Below are 18,720 nucleotides of genomic sequence, written 5' to 3'. Positions count from 1 at the left end.
AGCTTCGCTCGCGCTAAGTGGTTACTTGCGTTTCCTGTTGCAAGAGGGGATGTTTAGCAGGTCGGGGCAGGTGAAGCGAGCCCTTCTCGTGTAGCCAGGGGAGCTCTGCCTCCCGGATCATTCTGTATTCATTAAAATCATGCTTGTGAGAATTGCAATCTGTTATTTCCTAAGAGTAATATTTTGGTTAGTTTTGAATGATCTGAGTTATCGCTAAAATGTGCCCGATTCTTGGCGTCAGTTTTTTTAATTTAATTTTTTTATTTTAACCAACCAGTCGCGTCACACGTACAGCCGCCACGCACCCCTTTTTTAGATATTTAACTGAAATTTATATTTGCAAGCCCAAGCCTACTAAAACACTCGTTTAGTATTGTCGGAAAAGGGGAAAATTTGCAATAATTCTAGAAAACCGTTTTATCTTTCTTTATCTGTTTCGAGATCGAATTTCAAAAAGTGTAGGAATATTTTTTTAGATAAATGAAGGTCGTTTACCCGTGAAATCTTGTATATTATTCTATCGGTTTGAGTGTAAATAGAAATATTGTTTTCGTTAAAAAAAATGAAAATCCGATTCAAGTTGTGTAAGTTAAATTCCTTCTTTCCTGGAAAAATTTCTACTCTTTCTGCATTTTTATTTTTATGATCTCTGACATAAGTACAATCAATGTTTACAGATTTTTAACTTCGTCATTAGTATTTGTTCTCAAGTTGTACAGAATTTTTTTTTGTAAACCCATGAATACATTTTTTTTAAATTGGGGTTGGCTTCAAACGTCAATAAACAATTCATATAAAATTCTTTTGCAAATCGGTTTTATCATAATATCTTGTATTATTAATTTTGAATATTGATTTTTATTTTATTATAATTGAATTCATGAATTTTAAGAAGATGGTATAATGATTCCTCAAGGGCATATCTATATCTGCGTATATATATGTGTGTGTAGGAAAAACGACTACTTCATATCAACTTATCTATCCGTATCTGGTAATGTAAATATTAATTAATGCTTATTTTTTTATTCATTAAGTCCAACGCTTCACGTGAGTTGTTAATAACAATGGTTGGAAAAAACTAAAAAAGAAAAAAAGAAAAACGAAGAGAGAGCGACAAAGAATGGGGGTGATGTGTGTGTGATCATGATGAAAGAGAAAACCGAGAGAGTATTTCCCCTCTTAACTGTTGTCTCGTTTTCCTCTCTCCCTATACATATACATATATATATTTTTTCTCTTTCTCTCCTCCTCTGCTACCGTTAAATCCCTTCCTTCAACAACTCACTTGGTTTACACATTAACACCTCCAGCTATATAGACCTAACTTCAACTATATACCCTACGTACACACACAAAACTGCGTTTCTTTTAATTAACATTCATAGAAACATACAAGCTGAAATTAGCTCTCGCATTAAATGATGCTATACGTATTTTTTTTATTCAACGGGTTTATTTTTTTTGTTTCTATGTCGCCTACCTATAATAGGGCTATACAAAAAAAAAAGAAAATTGAAAAAATCACACTAACGCGTGTGATGTTAATTTTCCCTCATATATGTATGTATACATGCATGCACGACGATATTTAGCTTAATGCAATGTTTCATTTAATAAAACCGAAGCAAGTTTTTCCCCTAAGATGTACTGCATTAAATAATACTAAGCAGAATTAAACAGTTATATGTAAGGCTATGTTCTTATCTTTACTTCTACTTATTTTCTTAACATTACTAACAACTTTTTTCTTAAATTTTCTTTAGTGTTAACGGATAGAAGTCGCTCGGTATCCGTTATTAACTTCATTACAAAAATCTTTTTGAATGCAGCGTGTTTTTAATTTTTTTTTCAGACGAGGAACGTTACTCGTGTTTTTTAGTAGTATTCTGCTGATATCAGCAATACACAAAGAAAAGCAACCTTGTTCTAACCAATATCTTGTTGAATCATCTACAGAAAAGATTTGGAAAAATCAATTTCAAATCCAACTTCGTGTGACTAATAGGATTTTATCAACACGTTTTTTCAAGTCGATTATTATCATAATTTTACACGATTGCTCAAAAAGAAGTGTAATGTATTTAGGGTGTATATACGTTTGTATGTACGTATTTAGTTTGCTACACAGTAGCAGCTAAGCGACTGAACAAATTTAGATGTATGAACCCGCGTTGGAATACTTACGTTACAGATAGTGTTATAGACTACATAAATATGTGTGTGTGTTTAAAAATTTGAAAAGATTATACTAATACACAAATACAATATACATTTGACAATTTGGTTTATAGTATTTGTGTATACCCACGCTCTTTAATTAATTATCCTATATTAGTAATCATCCTATATTAAATTGTTAATAATGGTTTGTTTCTGGCAGTCGTGTTTTCTAATTTGTAATATTTATCTCTTGTTTTATTTTTTACTTATTTCTTTCAAACGTTGCTTTATTTTGTTTAACGACAGTAACTTTTCTACGGATTTCATTTTCAAGAAAAAACTTAATTTCCTGAATTTCCAAATCAAAATAAAGGACCATCAATTTTGAATCCAATAAAGCTATCGACAAAGATAAATTACACGGTCGTAATTAACAAGATAGTTTTGTCAAACAGAAACTCACAAAGAAGCTTGAATGTGAAAATATGGAAATGAAAATCGGTAGCGAATGAAAAAAGTCGTGCCTGACAGAGGATTCAAATCCGGGACCTTCGGATGAAATTCAGAGACGGATGAAATTCACTTCACCACGGTGATCGGCGGAAAATTTGGATATAAAATATATAATATTTTATTTAACGTAATTTTAAGTTAAAAAAAGAAAATAAATCGTTTACAATGTGTTTTCTCCTCTTTACATATACGAGGTGCGACAATAAAGTAATGATTTTTCTTTACAAGATGAGGCAACCCTGCAGCTTGCGTAGGCACACCATCTTTGACCTTGGTTTATAAGCTACTTCTAGTCCAAGCGGCACATTCATGCAACTGCTCGGTCGTGAGTTGTGCTGTAATAAGTGAACAAGTGTTTGTGTCTCTCATCACAGAAATGAAACCGCAAAATATTGCGCGACGGTATGCCATTTCTTTTTGCGTTAAATCGGGTGAAAACGCGACAACAACTTACGGTAAGCTTCAGAAGGCTTTTGGAGAGGAGGTATGTCAAGAGCTCAAGTTTTTCGGTGGCATAAAATTTTTAGTGAAGGCAGAACGAATTTTGAAGATGAAGACCGCAGTGGACGACCGTCAACCTCACGGACAGATGTCAACTTGACCGGGGTGCGTGAAATCGTACGATCCGATCGAAGATTATCCGTGAAAATGATCGCAGAAGACCTCAACATCGATCGAGAAACGGTTCGTGTAATATTAACTGAAGATCTTGGTACGAGAAAGATTTGTGCAAAAATAGTCCCCGAAAATCTCACACAACAACAGCGAGAAACACGGAAAAATGTGGCAGCCGATCTGTTAGAGCAAACGGAAATCGATCCAGATTTGTTGAACCGTGTTATCACCGGTGACGAAGGTTGGTTTTTTCAATACGATCCAGAGACAAAACGCCAAAGTTCGCGACGGTGCTCAAAGGCATCACCCAGACCAAAAAACGCTCGCGTGTCAAAGTCAAAAGTGAAACGCACGCTTGTGTGCTTCTTCGATTTCAAGGGAATTGTTCATAAAGAGCGGGTGCCTCCTGGACAAACAGTTAACCGATATTTCTACAAAAAAATTTTAGAAAGACTTCGTAAACGAGTTCTTCGTGTCCGTGCCAACATTGCTGATAATCGGATTCTGAATCACGATATTGCGTCATCCCATACTGCTCTGTCAGTACATCAAATTTTAATCTCAAAACAAATTTCACTACTACCACAGCCACCTTATTCACCAGATATCGCTCCGTGCGACTTTTTTCTATTTCCAAGAGTCAAAATGGCGGTCAAGGGAAACCATTTACAAACAACACAAGATGTCCAAAAAGGTGTGACAAAGCTGTGGATCTTGGAGGATATTACAGAAGATGAGTTCCAGAAATGTTATCATCAGTGGCAGAAGCGCTGGAATAAGTGTGTGCAATCAGAGGGGAACTACTTTGAAGGAGAAACACTAAACATAACTCAAACGGTAAGCAACATTTTTTTTCACATCAGTCTCATTACTTTATTGTCGCACCTCGTATATCATACTTTTAGTCGGGAATAATCTGAAGTGCACTAGTTTTTAGAACGGAAATTTAATAAAGTCTTGCAGTATTATTGTCTAATTTAAAAAAATTTCAATAAGTATCACGGACGATTGTATAAGCAGATAGTAAAATAAGAAGAACATCAATCGTATTTTAATATATTAAGAAAAAAATAAGAACATTGTTCACCTTCATTTCCACGGATTTTTATTTTGAACTGTCTTGCAAAAATTCGGACTAAATCGATTCGGTTTGAGAAACTAACCCGCTGAATATAAAAAATATCGCATAATACAAAAAAAAAAAAAAACTACCAAATAATTTTGCATTTCCAGGTTTTTAAATATATTTTTCTTCTATAATATCGCAAATATTTTAATTAAATATTTGTATTTTTTAAATATTTTTATTATTAGCTCTTTATATGACATCTATATATTCTACGCTTAAAATTGAAATCAAAAGCGTATTATATCAGCGTTAGAATGACAGCAGTAGTAAAACCAGCTTTTTTATATAGGCTAGATTTAAAAAGGAAGAAAGAAAGAATTTTTAAAAGACTATTGGGAGGGTGAAAAATAAAGAAGGGGGCTTTTGTCTTAACGTGTTGGGGGTGACACCAGCCGGTTTTCTATTTCACTCCATTCGTTGGTTCGTTGTGTTTTATTACAATGCACTCCTTCTTTATTTTTACCTTTCTTTTTCTTACCTTAGTGAAACTCACCTATACTGCCCTTGTCCTTGTCAAAAATCCCAAAAAAATCTTTCTGCCCCTCAAACCTCAATGTTCGATCCGAGAAGAATGTAGTACACGTACGATTTAGTCTTCAACTCGAACGACAGAAATAATCATTCTTATACTAAACGCATTGATGTCGTGCTTCGGTTTTAAATCGGTTACTGACATTGTTTGATATAACCTTTACACGAGTGTGATATTTCAAGGCCTATATACAGACCGTTAATTACCGTAAACAGTGTAACTTATTATTAAGTCATTAACCTCTCTGCTTGTTAATGCAGTTTTTTCGTTTTTACTTATTCAATTGTTTTTTGTTCTTTGTAAAATACTGTGCTCTATTAGCCTACATATTAAGGAATGATTGTTCATAAGTTTTGTTTTGTTTTTCCTGGTTTTTTTAAATTTTGTTCTGATGGATATCAGTGGGAATAAAAGTGAAATTTAAACCAAAAAATACAAAATCATAATGTATTATTAGTGTGTTACTCTATTTAAAATAACTCAACATACAATTCCTTTATAACAAAACTTTTTTAATGTTTTTTGTTTTTAGTTTTAATAATTTAAGCGATAAATTTATCGTTTTTGAGGTAAAATTGATAGATATTACGAATTTTATTTTTAATTTAATGATTTATTTAATTGTAATTATCTATTTTAAAATCATCATTTGAAGTAATAATAATGTGTTTATTTTCGTTCGTAACAAAATTTAAAAAGACTTATACAAACATATTATTTTATGAAATTCGAAACTGAAAACTCTATTAATACATAAGTAGAAATAAAAAAAAGAAATTAGTCTTCCAGATCTAACGGTCATCTGCCAGAATTTTATTTTGAAAATATTACTAATTTAGATGCATATCTTGAAATAATTTACTAAATTTCTTTATGAAATATGATTGCGGTTGTTTTATGAAATTCTATTAGGGTTGTTTAATATTTTTTCAAATTTTTATCCTTTAAAGTAAAAGTTAAGGTTATAAATTCGTTTCAAAAATGTTTAATAGGGTTATACATCGAGATTAAGAAGTATATAAATCTTCCGTTCGCTTTGTGTAGCTTTTTGTTTCAGAGAAGAAATCTTTGATTTCAACCTAAGTAGGTAAATTTGTAAATTATATTTAATTGAAACGTATAATGGAAAATATTTGTGCTATGGCATTATACTACATCGACAAACCTTTTTTACTTTAAATACACCGCTATTGCATTATCCTAATAGTAAAAAACCGATTAGAATAGAATATTTTTTAATTAGATTACACCTTAATTACAAGTAGCCTATTAAATAATAATTATAATTGAAGAATATTTTTTACTCACCAGGCATACATGCTCCTGCTCCAAATCCAGAATTTTTTTGTAATTGTGGAAAACCTGAAAATAAATTAATATAATTTTTATTAATGTAATTTTTGTTATATAATATGATATTTTTAACGTTCAAAAATATTCGCTAAATATTTTATACATTTTTTTTATTATAACAGAATTACTTAATAATAACACGGTTTTTTATAACGAATTCGTTTGAGTTATAAATATAATCGAAGTAAAACATAATATATTTAAATTTGTAAAAATGTATATATGAATTATTTGATAAATTTATATAATTCCTCTTTAGAAGTATATATTTAATTCGTTAATAATGTTTTCGATTAAAATACACGAAGAAGTAGTTTTTTAATGTAAATTTAATAGATTCGTTGCAAAAAATTACGGTTTCTTTAAGTTAGAAACAAAAATTATATATATAGCTCTGAGATATTTCGTTACGGTGGATGTACGAGTATACATCATAATGTAACAATAAAATTAAATTTGAATAAATTAAACGAATTATTTCATTTTTAAATCCTTAAACACTCGTTATTTTATTGTTATATTATTTTTTACCTAAAATTAATTTATAATTGTCAAAATCGATTAATACTCAATACGGATTTAAATTATTTTAATGCCAGGTAATAATATAAGTAGATTTGTTTATTAATGTAATTTATATTAAATTTTAATTTTTAAAATCAAATATTTTTGATAGAAGTATAGATATGACAATTTTCGGTTGTCTCTTCGGGTTAACATTTTTCAAACTACGTGTATATTTTATACAATGTTGTTCTACAAAAACGTAAAAATAAAAAATAAATTACCAGCATGTATAAAATAATAAAGATTATTATTGCTGCAAAACAAATATTTTAAATGTATATATTAATTAGGTTTTTTATTTTCTATTTAATTAAAATAATTAGCTTAACATTTATTTGTAACAATAATATGTTTATTTTGAAATATTTTACCGGGCTTTTCTTTAATCTATTAACTAATTAAATTAAAATTTAAATGAATTTCTTTTGAAAATTAATTAATAATAAATATGTTTTTTTAATATGAAAATAACAATGAGAATAGGTTGTTTGATAATTCTATAAAAGAATTGTAAAATTAAAAATAAGTATATTAATGTTTAGTTATTTAAAAAAAAAAAATTATAAATAAGTAAATTTAATTCACCGATTAAAAAATAAAATTACAAATAAAAGAGATGCAAACTTAAAAGAATAAAGTATAAGAACGTCTATTGTCTTTGTTTTCTCGGTTTACGCCATCAGTTTACGAAACACACTGTGTTTGAAGTTTATGGCTAATTATCGATCACTTTTTTGTTTTGTTCCAGCTGGTCCATATCTAAACCAACCGTCGCCCAGATCCCTATAGACTTTAGTAGTTGTAAGCTTGTTCACTCACGCGCATTCATCGTCGCGCATTTACCGCTTACTAACGCATTCTCATTTACATCGTCATAATAACTCTTCTTTAACATTCAACCTATTTCTTTTTTTATCGTTAAGTAACGTATGTTATAAAGTTTTGATTCACTTAATATTTTACTGATTTAATACTCCCTAAGATCTTTATTCCGATTATAAACGTTTTGAACTTTATAGTAGCTTTTAATTTTTTTTTTTTTTTAGATAGAAGAAAGAAAAAGTTCGATCAGATACTTTTTTTGTTAAAGTTAAATTTTTGCGTATTTCAGTACATTTTGATATAACAATCTCTCTTTTTAATTTATCTAAAATGTTTGATTGTAATATAAAATATTATTTAACGATTGGATTTAGTATACGTACATTTTATCAATTCTTGACAATTATGCAGAATCTTTCTGAAAAAATTGATTTTTATTTTTCCGGCGAAGATCGATATAATGACTATATTAAAGAAGAACGTACGGTGATCATGTCAAAAATGGTGTATAGGATTTTTGTAAAACTTTACGTTTAGGGCCAAACGAGTTCGTCTAGACAAAAAAAAATATATAGTTATGTATGTACGTGCGTATGCATGTTTCACTGCTTTTGGCCTTTTATCTCAGGAGTGACCGAATCGATTTTCTTCAAGTTTTGCTCAAATATTTCTATATACATTAACCATTTTTTTTTTAATTCATTATATCGTTTTCCATCCGCGTTTAGAACTCTCTGTCGAGAGTTCTAAAGTTAAAATCCTAGTAAAAACAGTTGCTTTTAAACGGATTTGAATACTAGATCTAGAGAAAAATTTACTTAAGCGAATTTGTTAAGCTTAACGTACGTGTGAATATTTAAAATATTTATTTTTTTTAATTATTCCCATCACTAAAAATATATATATATATATATATATACTTTTTTCTCTACTCTTTTAATTTTTATTAAAAATAGCTGAGATAGTCATAAAGCCCTAAACAAATAAAAGCCATAAACAATTAATTATAATTAAATTAAATGTGAAACCTTAAAAATGCCGATACATTATTTATAGACAGATTTGTTTAAAATTATTTGTGTTTTTTTTTAGCTGTAATAAATTTTTCTATTCGCCATGAAAATCTAAAATTTTAACGGCAAAATGAAATAAAAAAAGCAAGTTCATTTTCGCCCCCAGTCCAACCGTGTGACTAAAAGTAATACTCTACTTTTGTTCGAAAATTCGTAAAATTTATTAAAAACATTAAAATACCAGAAAATTTATCTAATTTGATTTTTTTTTTTTTTTTTTTTTTTTAAGTAAACGAATTTACAATTTTTTCTAAGATGAGTCAGAAAAGTTAAATTTTAAAACGGAAGAGTTCCTAGTTTTTCGTGAAAAATTTTACTTTCAAAAAGCGGTTTGATATTTTCTTCTAAAATAAGAAAGAAAGCCGACAAAAAATAGTGGCGGTAAATAAATTTAAGAATTTTCTGGCATGTCTTTTAAATAATTTTGTAAATATTTTGATTTAGCTTTTTTAATCTTGTTCATACATTAGTAAAGTAAATTAGAATGAAATTTAAGAATAAATTTTTCTGAAGAATGGCTTGTTATTATTTTTGTTTTTTTTTATATTTATTTATTTAAACAGAAAATTATTCTGGAGATAAAAAAATTGTATTTAACATTTTCTTCTAAACTCTCGTAATTCAATTAAACGATAAACAAAAGTAACGAAAGTTACCGAACCAAAGTTCTTTAAGTACAAAAATATATCATCAACATTCGCTTCGTGGTTCAGAAAGATAAATAATGAATAAATAATCGGTAAAAATAAACACGTAACAATGTAGATAGTAACAAGAGCAATGCGATAAGTGAAAATTAACAGAATAGTTAAGAACTAAACCAAAAAAAGTAATAATAGCAGCGGTGATAACATTGCATCCAGTATGCTGTCATCCAATATTTCCCAAGACTAAAATACGAAGACCTTCGGACGTCCTCCTGTTATCAAGCAGATTGTTTGCTAGTCATTGACGTGATTTTCTAAACTCCGTTGGTATTTAATATTTTACCGTTTCATAGCCTCACGAACAGACGGAAACTCTTGGTATTCGTGAATCTCACCGTTCTATGAGAACCATGGCGCCTCTGCAGCTATTCTCGTTATTTTCTTTTGGAAACGTTGTATAACGTCAACGCTCCTTTTAACTTGTTCCCCGTAACTCCACACCTTAAGTCCAGACTGGCGGTACGACAACTTTGTACGTCAGAATTTTATTAGACGTGAGATGCAAGCCTTTTCTCAACAGCTAAAATAGTTCCCTATATTTAGCGTTCATTTTTTTTTCTGTTTCAAGTGATATTCCCAGTCCTTCGAGAACAAACACCGATCTAGGTACGTTCTAAGATTTTGTGCGCGTTCTGACTGTGGAATCAAAACACGGTTTAGGTTCATATGGGGACAGTCACCTCTTCTCACGGCAAATGTTATGTACTTCAATTTATTCCGATTAACTTTGATTCTCAATTTTTTTTTAGCCGTACACAAATAAGCTCTAATGCCGATTGGAGTCCCCTCACCTATCATTAATTTAAATATACTTTTTTCACCAAAAATTTCATCATTTTTATATATAATTTTTTTAAGCAGCGAACGATTTAGAATTTTGGACGATCAAAAGTCGAAATGAAAGCGAAAAAGAAAGAAGATTCAGATATTCCAGTACTTTCATTTGGTTTGCCTGTCATCCAAAATTATTAGGGCCTACATTCTGTTTAAGCCGGTTTCCTTAAAATAATTTTATTATTATTTCAGTTTTATTTTAATAAAATGACATCGTACTGGAATAGATATTACTCATGTTTACTCGTATTTTTCTAAGAATCTACAGTAATTTTTAAAGTAGAAGACATTAAATTAAGATGCTCGTATAATATAATTGTAGGTATTAATCTAAGTATATTTCTAAATTCAAATTTTTATATCGTAAAATTGAAATACGAAGAAAAGTACGCAGATGTAATTTGTAATTTCATTTCGGAATATAACCGGATACATTAATAACGATAAAAAGAAATTAAAATTATTAAATAGAAAATTACTTAAAAATCATTCTGGTTTTTAAACACACCGATGGTAAATAGAAACACGGTCGAGTAACTTTTAGCTATAAAAACAAGTCACATGTCAACATTTTACCGCTAAAATAACATTATTAAATGTTATAATAACATACTAGTCATTTTGACAGCTTCGTCCTGTGTCGGCAACCGATGTTAGATTTTCAGTATTTCATTCACTGATACCAGACCCAGGCAATACGGCGTCTTTCCAGCACCTGTTCATTTTATGTCAACGTAAAAGCGAGATGATAACTGAACATTTTAACATATAACATATCTGCTTTTTTAGCGTTAAGTATTCGTAACTCGTATGTTATTTTTTTATTTATTTCGCTACATTTTTACCCTTGAATTTTAGAGAAAATTTAAATAATAAGTTTAAGCTTTAAATCGTACTTAAAAAGGTTTTTAATATGTCATAAAAATTTCAAAGTAGATTTAAAGGAAATACTACTTCATCGTTTAGCGTTTTCTTTTTAAACTTCATTTATCTGGAATCTATGCGATTCAAAATTTTAAGAAGATTGCTAGAAATTAAATTTTCTAAATTATTAACACGATCGGATCGATCCCCTAGATTACTATTAAATACTTTTGTAAGTCGGCTATTGATTTCTATTAAGTTTTCTTAAAATAAATCGCCTAATCGTATTACTTAAAACCGGCATGTTATATTGAAAATGTCAAACAAAGTAGGAATCCTCGTGTATATATCGAAAACTCTTCAAGTTAAGGCGTGTTCTTAATTACTCACACAATTTTTAAATTATATTTCTGAGTAGTTTCTGTTTGTGGCATTTGATTATTTATCTAAATCCCTCTAGTTTTACAAAATGAATTGTAAAATAAAATGTCTTTAGATCATTTTAAATAAGTTGTTTGTGCTTTTTGTGTATGAATATTTTCTATATGAGTTGTTTATCGAAACGTAAATGTAAATATCTCGTTATTTTACCTGATTGTGATTCACCCACGTTTTGTACTGATAAGTTATACCTCTTTTTTCAATGTTTTACCTTTTTTCCCTTCTCTATTAATTTTTCTTTTTGTCGATATAATTAAGCTTGTAATTAGCATCACAACACTTTATTAATTTTTTTTTTAAACTACCATGCGTTTCCGCTATTTTTATTTCAAATAGAAACAAAAAAAATATAATTTTTTACTGATGTTTTATGTTTGAGAACAAACATAATCTAACTGCAAATGAAAAAATAAAATATAACAAGAGAATAACACAAAAAAATAATTTTATTTTGTATTATACCGGTTCAAATCTTATTCTGTCCTTGATATTACAAATGTATTTACTTAGAAATATCAACTTACGGCTGAACGAGACCAACCGCTTTATCGTGTATAAGGTCATAGCTTTTTGATAGGTTTAATAACCTTGTGATAATGAGGAAGTAGCTCTAAAAAGAATATTGACAACGGACACCATCTGAATGGTGAATTTACGATTAATAGCGTAATTTAATGTTACGATTCCTGCGTGTATATTTTTTCTTAGATTTTCTTTCCACTTAGTAAATTTTGTATTGTTTTAAAAGAAGTATACTTTTTATTACAGATCAATCTTTCGTATTAAAAATTGAAAAAATATTATCGATAAAATTATTACGGTTACAAATATCAAGACCCTCTATCGATCAATAAAATCGTATGACTAAGGGGTTTAATAAATATTTAACAGATTTACTAGAGGGAATTTAAAAGAGAAGAGTCAGATAAAAAAAAGTAAACAAAAAATATAGTTTGATTTCTCCTTTGTTTTCTCAACCGTATTTAGGCTACGGGTCAATTTTTTTAATCTAAATCGATAATCAACATTAATTTTACAAATACAAATTTTGTAAATACAAATTTCTTTGAAGTATAAGATTGAAAATTATAGATAGACTAGCCGGTCGGAGCTCCACCCACTGGACACTTGGTCGGCCTAGGCGAACCCTGGGGCCTCCCAAAGACTCCAGGGCAGCAGGGTTCCCTTCGCTTCTCGTCTAGTCAGAGGGTTCCGCCCGCTGGTTCTCCGCAGTGTTGGTTATCTTCATATTTGTGAGAATATTAATATTAAAAACGATTAAAGTATTCGGGCTTTAAAGAAACTCGAAAAAGAAACCTAATTATGAAAAACAAAATAGCAGTAACTTTCTTTTCTCCGGTTTAGCCTCCAGGAATCACCTAAGGTATTACTTCAGAGGATGAACGAGGATGATATGTGCGAGTGTAAGTGTAGTATTGTACAGCCTCAGGTCGACCATTTCTGGGATGTGTGGTCAATTGAAACCCGACCGCCAAGAACATCCGTATCTAACACCTTGTATTCACGAAATATTATATAGAATACTAGTAACTACGGTAACTAAATTACACACACGTTGGCGACGAAAAATTCATAAATTATTTATGTTGTTATGGCGACAGGAATATAATAATGAACTAAAGGATTAATCTTTCTTTCCTTTAATGGATATCTTTAATTCACAACGTCACTTCCAAAGTTTCTATAGCTTAAAATCTTTCCTGGAATAAAAAAATTTATTTCGTAAATTTGAAATCAATCGGTCGATACGTTCTTGCGTAATGCCAGTACGAACGAACAAACAAACAAACGGTCAGACAGACAGACAAATCTTCGGTTGAAGAATATTCGATAAAAATAATTATTATTATATTAACTTTTTTTGAGACAGTATTTGATTTATTGAATTTCTTATAATCTGTAGAAAAATTAATTTTGAATTTAAAAAAAAAATTATAAATAATTAAATTTATAATATATTTATAGATCTCTCATGTTTAATGACTTCTGGAAAAAAGACAAAATTTGTTACGCAATTAAATACGAGTACACTGTGTAAAACAGTGTTAAACCACAAAATACACTGGTTTCAAACTTTAATATTATATATATATATATATATATATATTGTGTGTGAAAATTTTTTTTTTTTTTTTTTTAATAGAACTCATCGTAGATTACAATATGCATTCCTCTGAAGGAAAGTAATTTTTGTCATTTTAACTATAAGTAATTAAGAGTTGTATAAAAAAGCTGTTATGATCTTTGAAATAACCTCATATAACGTTGCTTATATATATTAATCGTATATATGTAAAAAAGTGCTTAAAAATTAATATAATAATGATTGCTAGACGATTAAACTATTTAATAAATAAAAAGAAAATGTGTTGGTGTTTTTTTCCCTTGATGAATTAATACATCGCAGAAGGTTGATGGAGTTCATAATCCCATTATGAAAATTAAATGATAAATTGCATTTTTATAATGTATAAAACGTACCGTTCCTAACCGGCATTCGAACCCGTGATCTTCTCGACGCTACCGCTCCACCGTGGAGATCGACAAAAAAAAGTTACGACGTAAAGAATAAATTAAAAATTATAAACTTCTATCGATTTTCATATTCATTAATATTAAAGTTGCCAACTTCCGAAATAAATAATCGGCAAGGTGAAATAATAATAGTAATTTACGTTTGTTGCTAATAAATATAGTCGGGTAATTTTGTTGCCTATAGCTATGAAAAATTATCGGGTACCAAATTCTATTGTATTACATTACATTATTATTGTTTGTTTTTTTACACAGTCACTAAAATTAACAATGAATTGAATATTATTTTTTGTTTATTGCTTTATAATAAAACGGTTCCTAGACAATAATAATATAAAGTAGTCTGTTGTCACCGTTGCAATTACTATGATTATTTTGTTATCATTATAACTAATGAGTACAATTCTAGTGTAAATAATTATATATTAGTCTTACTACAATGTGGCCAACATTGTTAAAATAATACTAAGTATATCTATTTATTTTTATAATATACTTAATGATTATTTTTTTAGTGTTATGAGCTCTCAGGTTTTATCTTTTGTTAACCAGTAACTTATAAAAATTCTATTCCCTTTTAATTTTTTTTGTAATTCATTTATGCGGCAGTCGTTAACTTTTGCTATTTAATTATTAATTCGAATTATTTATTCATTTTTTTTTGCGATCAGCAGTTTGGTTTTATATAAGTAAACGATTTAAAAAATAGCAATAATAAATTTGAAAAATAATTAACGTATTTATTTTCGTTAGAAAAAAAAATATTTATCTTTCACCGTAATATTTTTTTACATGCAATAATAATTTGTTGTAAGATGACACGATAAAATTTATTCGGTTTAAAAGGATTACGAAAATCTGTATTATGTTATTTACGTTTTGTTATGATAAACGTGAATAATATTATCGATAAAACATGAAGTTTTATGTTTTATTTTAAAAAAGTATTCGGATTAACTTTTTATCAGTTTTCTTAGATATAGAATTTTAAATTTAAAATAGCAAACTTTTACGTAAAAAAATGAACTCTTTTTTTTAAACATAAAAAATCATTAAATCAATATTTATTTGAAGTAACAGGAATTTCTTTATGTATTAATTCATAAATCGTACAGCAAAAAATAATTTTTAAGTCAAGCTAACCGTACGATAATCACTAAGTCTCCATGACATCTGATGTATCTATATTTGGATGACATCTGTTCATAGCTGTGTAACATCCTTCTGGATCCGGATTAGTTTTCGTAACTAAAACTGAAGGTAAAACTCTGTCTGGAGTTATAAATCAGAAGTCAAATTTCAAGTAATTTGGAAAATAGTTTTTATCAGAAAAATTAATAGTAATTAAAACTTTACGGGGTTTTCTTTGCACGCTTTGTAAGAATGGATTAAAAAAAAAACATTTGTGGTTAAAGCGTTTTATTCGATCGCGATTGAAAAAACTAGTTTACGAGAGAAAGAGAATATACGAGATAATTTAAATATGATTTTTCTTCATTCAAATACATGTTCGTTTGTTAAATAACAACAAAGATTTTATTATCTGTAAAAGTCGGTAAAAAAAAATTTCCTTGTAAGCAAAAATATAATATTCGAGCTAAACTAAAAGAAATAATACCCACCCGGTCTAAGGGTAAAACTCGTCATCGTAAACCAGCTGATTTCATAGTCGAGGGTTCTTAGGTTCAAATACTAATGAAGGTAGTTACTTTAATTCGGATTTGAATATTAGATTGTGGATACCGGCGTTCGGTGATTGCGGTTCAATTAACAACACGCCACAGGAATGATCGGTCCGAATCTGCTCAAGACGACACGTTTATCGTAACACTCTTGTCGTTAAAGACTAATTGTAAAAAATAAAAACATTAAAAATCTTGAAAATAAAACGGACTGTATTTATAATCAAAACGTAAACTAATTTTATACGATGGCTATTTAGTGTATTTTTATCAAAATTTATTACGATAATTTTGATAACAGTAGCGTCTTTTCTTTAATTGATTTTTGCAATAAGAACTTGTCTGTGTGAATTGTTGTCACAACTTTTTCATTAAGAACAGTAGCCGATTAATTTTTCTAAAATTGAATCCATCATAAGGGATCTATCCATAAAAAAATTAATTTCTATAAATAATTCGATGACTTTATTTTAACAATTTTATGAAAATTTCCTAAAAATATTTTTTTAAAAATAATTCACATCACAGTAAATAAAGTATCTATACACCATTTCTTGAGAAAGAAAAATTAAATTAAAAATATATATTTTTTATTACGATTAATTCACACCATAAGCTCGAATATGCCTATGAGAATGTGAAATGCACACTTTTTAGAGTACGCCTGACGGCCTCATTCGAACCCGGGACCTCCGGATGAAAAACTAAGACGGAGATCTGTAAAATTATTTTACAATAATCTTTTCTTTTAAAATTGCTTTTTCTGGTGTTAAAAGATTTTTCAAAAATAATTTTTTATATAAAATTATATGATATATTATTTTAGGAATTTAGGTTTTACGCTCTCCCTGACCATTAATACATTTACTTTACGTTGCAAAAAATTGTATAAAACACTTATCCTCACTTTTTTCCTTAATGAATTAATTCACCGCTGAAAACTTACAACGTAGAACGATGAAAATGTAATTTTATAGCGAAAAATGCTATGCTTGACCGGGATTCAAACCTGGCGGCGCTGGATGGAAGATCGAAACGAAACCGTTCCGCTATGACATAATCAATTATATTTTATATTCAGCTATGTTATCTATAATATATATTTTCCATATTCAATCGATTAAAAAATAAATTTAGACTAAGTAAATTATTTTTATTTTAATGTTAGGTAGCTAAAAAAGTATTAATTTAAAAACGGTTAAAAATGTGTCAATAAATAAACATTCTTTATTACTGGTAGATTTTTTAATTTTTTTACAAATTTCACTCGGGTATAAATTCATATTAAAGAATCGGTCAATTTTATTAAGTTTCTTAATTTTTTTTAAAGATAAATTTGAATCACGATAAATTTTATATAGGTTAACAAAATAAAGATTTTTTCCCTAATGTGTAGGTTGAAATCTGTTCAACTAGTAAACGATAAGCAACTCCCTACGCCTCCATGAAGATGAGGATAATATATATATATATATATATATATATATATATATATATATATGTAAATGAGTGTAGTCTTTTACAGACTCAGGCTGACCATTTCAGAGAGGTATGATTTATAGGAACAAAACAGCAACAGTAATAATTGAAGAACATAAGAAAGAAGCCGTAATAAGAAAGAGAGTCCGACAACGATGTTCCCTATCTCCGTTACTTTTTAATCTTTACATGGAACTAGCAGTTAAAGATGTTAAAGAACAATTTAGATTCGGAGTAACAGTACAAGGTGAAAAGATAAAGATGCTAGGATTTGCCGATGATATAGTAATTCTAGCCGAGAGTAAAAAGGATTTAGAAGAAACAATGAACGGCATAGATGAAGTTCTACGCAAGAACTATCGCGTGAAAATAAACAAGAACAAAACAAAAGTAATGAAATGCAGTAGAAATAACAAAGATGGACCGCTGAATGTGAAAATAGGAGGAGAAAAGATTATGGAGGTAAAAGAATTTTGTTATTTGGGAAGTAGAATTACTAAAGATGGACGAAGCAGGAGCGATATAAAATGCCGAATAGCGCAAGCTAAACGAGCCTTCAGTAAGAAATATAATTTGTTTACATCAAAAATTAATTTAAATGTCAGGAAAAGATTTTTGAAAGTATATGTTTGGAGTGTCGCTTTATATGGAAGTGAAACTTGGACGATCAGAGTATCTCAGAAGAAAAGATTAGAAGCTTTTGAAATGTCTTGCTATAGGAGAATGTTAAAAATCAGACGGGTGGATAAAGTGACAAATGAGGAGGTATTGCGGCAAATAGATGAAGAAAGAAGCATTTGGAAAAACATAGTTAAAAGAAGAGACAGACTTATAGGCCACATACTAAGGCATCCTGGAATAGTCGCTTTAATATTGGAAGGACAGGTAGAAGGAAAAAATTGTGTAGGCAGGCCACGTTTGGAATATGTAAAACAAATTGTTAGGGATGTAGGATGTAGACGGTATACTGAAATGAAATGACTAGCACTAGATAGGGAATCTTGGAGAACTGCATCAAACCAGTCAAATGACTGAAGACAAAAAATGATTAATAGAGCTCCAACCACCAAAGTATCGGTATCTACTGTATAGTGTCCAAATCCGTATAAAGGAAACTAATTTTTTACTGGGATTTGGACTTCAAAACCTTACTTCGAAAATCAGCTATTAAACAATTGATTTGCGATGACGAGTTAATCACTAGACCGACCTGATGGGATAATTTACTTCAAATAAAGAATTCGAAATAAAATAGGTTATCCATCTTTTTTTTTAACCTCCGGAAACACCATTAGGTATTGTTTCAGAGGATGAGATGGATGACAATGTTTGTAACGTGTGAAAATGCCATGTGTGACCGGGATTCGAACACGGGATCTCCGGCTGAAAG

General features: G+C 29.2%; 1 protein-coding gene across 1 annotated transcript in view; it reads right to left on the bottom strand.

Moving 5' to 3' along the window:
* The window catches only part of LOC142331080 (visual system homeobox 1-like), a 374,704-nt gene that overhangs the window by 268,935 nt on the left and 87,049 nt on the right, over nt 1-18,720 (bottom strand). The window contains exon 2 of the mRNA XM_075376744.1: nt 6,261-6,314. Coding sequence (XP_075232859.1) covers nt 6,261-6,314 — 54 coding nt within the window. The remainder of the gene's footprint in view (nt 1-6,260; nt 6,315-18,720) is intronic.

Source organism: Lycorma delicatula, chromosome 10, assembly GCF_047948215.1.
Source record: "Lycorma delicatula isolate Av1 chromosome 10, ASM4794821v1, whole genome shotgun sequence".
NCBI classification, from domain to species: Eukaryota; Metazoa; Arthropoda; class Insecta; order Hemiptera; family Fulgoridae; genus Lycorma; species Lycorma delicatula.
The sequence above is the reverse complement of the archived record's forward strand: the minus strand, read 5'-3'. Positions and strand labels throughout refer to the sequence as shown.